This window comes from Saccostrea echinata, unplaced genomic scaffold (assembly GCF_033153115.1).
Source record: "Saccostrea echinata isolate AGI-Se365-2 ecotype Australia unplaced genomic scaffold, CSIRO_AGI_Sech_v1 ptg000051l, whole genome shotgun sequence".
NCBI lineage: Eukaryota > Metazoa > Mollusca > Bivalvia > Ostreida > Ostreidae > Saccostrea > Saccostrea echinata.
In genome coordinates this window covers 2632595-2635577 of record NW_026889800.1, presented here as the reverse complement: position 1 = coordinate 2635577, position 2983 = coordinate 2632595, and the positions used below count along the sequence as shown (strand labels likewise).

At 32.3% G+C, this 2983-nt stretch overlaps 1 protein-coding gene across 1 annotated transcript; it reads right to left on the bottom strand.

Moving 5' to 3' along the window:
* Nucleotides 1–1242: 1242 nt before the first annotated feature.
* On the bottom strand, nucleotides 1243–2569 carry LOC133203471 (metalloproteinase inhibitor 3-like). Its single transcript, XM_061339249.1, has 4 exons — nucleotides 2467–2569; nucleotides 2071–2162; nucleotides 1510–1609; nucleotides 1243–1349 (listed from the first exon to the last, which is right to left on the bottom strand). Exons 1-4 carry the CDS (start codon nucleotides 2567–2569, stop codon nucleotides 1243–1245), a joined length of 402 nt encoding a protein of 133 aa, XP_061195233.1.
* Between the last annotated feature and the right edge of the window lie 414 nt (nucleotides 2570–2983).

Sequence of the window (2983 nt, the reverse complement as noted above, 5' to 3'; positions counted from 1 at the left end):
TTATATAGTGCTAATGCAAACTTTGAGTACATATATAATTTGAAAACATTAATTTATTAAATAGGCCTCGATAATTTTTTTTTCCACACACCTGTATTGAAGTTTAATTTAAGGGATAAAAATCATCCCCTGACTTCCCTTTTTAACCACTTTTATTTTCTTAAAATTAATTCTAGACTACAATTGTGTAAATTTACAGCCCTCTTAAGACATTTAGTAATTACATGTATAACTATCTCTATTTATTTAATTTTTGTAAGAAATTAATACTTGTTTTTTTTATATTTGTTTCTATCTTAAACACCTCTCTGCAGAAAGTAAACAAAACAACAACAAGGAGCTGCAAATTCAGAATACGCAAGGGGCGGAGCTATCATGTCACTCATAACCTTTTTCACGCATGAGTGAACAAAGCAGTCCCAGAAAGCAGTCCCAGGGACTGCTGGGACTGCTGGGTCTGCTTTCTAGAGCAGTCCCACAGCAGTCCCAGAGCAGTCCCATAGCGGTCCCAGAGCAGTCCCACAGCGGTCCCAGAGCAGTCCCACAGCAGTCCCAGAGCGGTCCCAAAGCAGTCCCGGGGACTGCTTTCTGGGACTGCTTTGGTGTCAGGTTGGGTCTGGTTGGTACTGTAAATACTAAATGTCATTAAGTGATGTGTAAGGTAGTATGTTATGTTGTAACTAGGACAATGTGTTCGAACACGTTAAGTTGTCAGACATTGATTCAGTCATATTGCTGAAACCTTTGTAAATAGTGTACTTGTGAAATAAGGAAAAGAGAGGGAGATGCTGAAAGAGTGAACACGTATTCTTTTTAATACATGGTATTGTTATTCATGTTGGTATAATTTTAGACCCATTTTGAAAATGTTAGCTCAACATAATAATGTTAAGAAATAAAAGCAACAGAAGCAACAAAAAAAAAAAAAAAAAAAAAAAAAAAAAAAAAAGAAAGAAAAAAAAAAACGGCGTTAAGTGCAGTCATCCTTTATTTATAAAGGGCAATTTTAAAAGAACGCTGTTTAATAAGATCTACATCTAAATAAACACTAGTGAAATTTATCTTTTATATTCATTTTACCCTAATGCAGTTTCATGATAGTGGCTTGTGTTTTAATATTTCTTTGAAATATTGTTAATGTTGTTGCTATACTCATGTGAGGATATTGATATCATTTTTAAAAGGAAAAATAAATTATAAAGGGTATAGATAAAGCTCTTATGTTTGCAGAGAAAGGATTTGTTAAGGTCTTCGACAAAACAGGTTCCCCAGCTCTGATGTAGGAATCTCATCCCAAGCCCGTGTGAATGCACATGCGTTTGTTCTTAGCCTGAATTCATCTGTAAAACCTACAAAAAGCATTATTCTTTCTATGTAATATGCAGTTCACTATAACTCCCCTCATTATTTTACTGCCTTCAGAAAAAAAATACGCGTAAAACAAAACAAATAAAATATTTCTTACAACATTAATGAAAATTGATGCTGAGAAACAACATTAGTAGATACCGGATATGACGTATGCTTGTCTTGGTCTGAGGCGCAAGCCACAAAGTGATCCCTCTACATAAGCCCTTATTTGAACTGTCCTTGGAAAAAATCCTGGCGCCTGTCGTAAATTGTAATAAAGGCTTGAATATTAAAAGTCATGATTTACAGAAATATCTTTAAAATACATATAAGTACCCTAATTTAATATAGATAATTGAAACCAAGCAGGACTGTAGTAGATAGTGTCATTATTTTTTTATCAATATTTTCATATATTCACTCAAAATGAAACTGTTTCACGTCTAAAATTTAGAATTCTTATTTTTTCCCTCATTGTCAAAGGAGAAATTGTTGTTCAGCTATATTACGATCATCTTTTTTTTTTTTAATTCTTCTGGATTTTTAAAAGAGATTGTGATCCTTAAATAATATTTTTGCATCAGTATTTTCCAGGCATGGGAATATTGTCCTCTTTGAATATTACCACGCCCGAGAAAACAGAATTCGAATATTGTAAATAAATACAAGTTAAAATGATAAAATTAAATTTTTAAGATTTCTTAAAAAGAAATCAGACACCTTATAAACATGGAGTACTCGAACAGTGTATATGATTTCATCATCTGGAGGTGATCCGATCATGTGTTCTCCTAACACAAATCCTAGAATGGCTAAAATGATATTAATAGAACATTTGTCAAGCATCCGTTACTTTGAAATGACAGAAACGTTATCATTTACGAAAAAAGAAAGATAGTAAATGATTTAATCTCAGAAATTCCTAATTTTCATTTTTTTCCTTCATAATGCAATCTGTTCCTGTAATAATTAATATATTTCTCTTGCTGCACTGGCCTTGTAACACGTTTGATGTCCTTGATTGTCTAATGTTTTGTAAAATTGTAAAATTGTTGAGACTTAATTCATTGGATTAATGTAATATTATAAAAATAATATGCCAAAGTTAAGACTTACAATATTCTGAATCACATCCGTTTGTTGGTACACCCAAACAGGTGCAGGTGTAAACCACTCCAATATTGGATGCAAATATACACAAAACTATCCAGGTTTTCATTGCTGTGCAGACAACTCCGGTCCGTTTAAGGGTTTTTCTCTAATTTCTTACAAAGTGATAACCTAGCCGGGGAAAGTAATTCTATTTTTCTGTAAGCCTGTGTTAAGTATTTGATATTATTTCTCCTGTTGAGCATTAAGTTCAAATTTTGTGATTAAAGGTCAATCAATGAGGAATGATTTAAAAGAATAAACAAGAAATTTGAATTCAGGAAACACTTTCATCAGAAGAAAGCATGACATTCATAAAGATCTTATCATTAATTTATACAGGAACAAGTAAGTTTAACATTTGTGAAACAACTAATACTACAATTCGTGGAGCAGTGTTTTTCGTCCAAAAATGACATTTTCTGATAAATTTTTTTTTTGACCGAATTGTTTATGCAGAGTGTTATCGCAATCCAAAAGTTTG

What these genes read in the sequence shown, in the direction of transcription:
- LOC133203471 (XM_061339249.1), bottom strand. Translation starts at nt 2,569, where the DNA reads ATGAAAACCTGGATAGTTTTGTGTATATTTGCATCCAATATTGGAGTG. An exon ending in CGGATGTGATTCAGAATATT is followed by an intron (nt 2,163 to 2,466) that starts GTAAGTCTTAAC and finishes ATATCATTTTAG; the next exon opens with CCATTCTAGGATTTGTGTTA. An exon ending in ACAAGCATACGTCATATCCG is followed by an intron (nt 1,350 to 1,509) that starts GTATCTACTAAT and finishes TGCTTTTTGTAG; the next exon opens with GTTTTACAGATGAATTCAGG.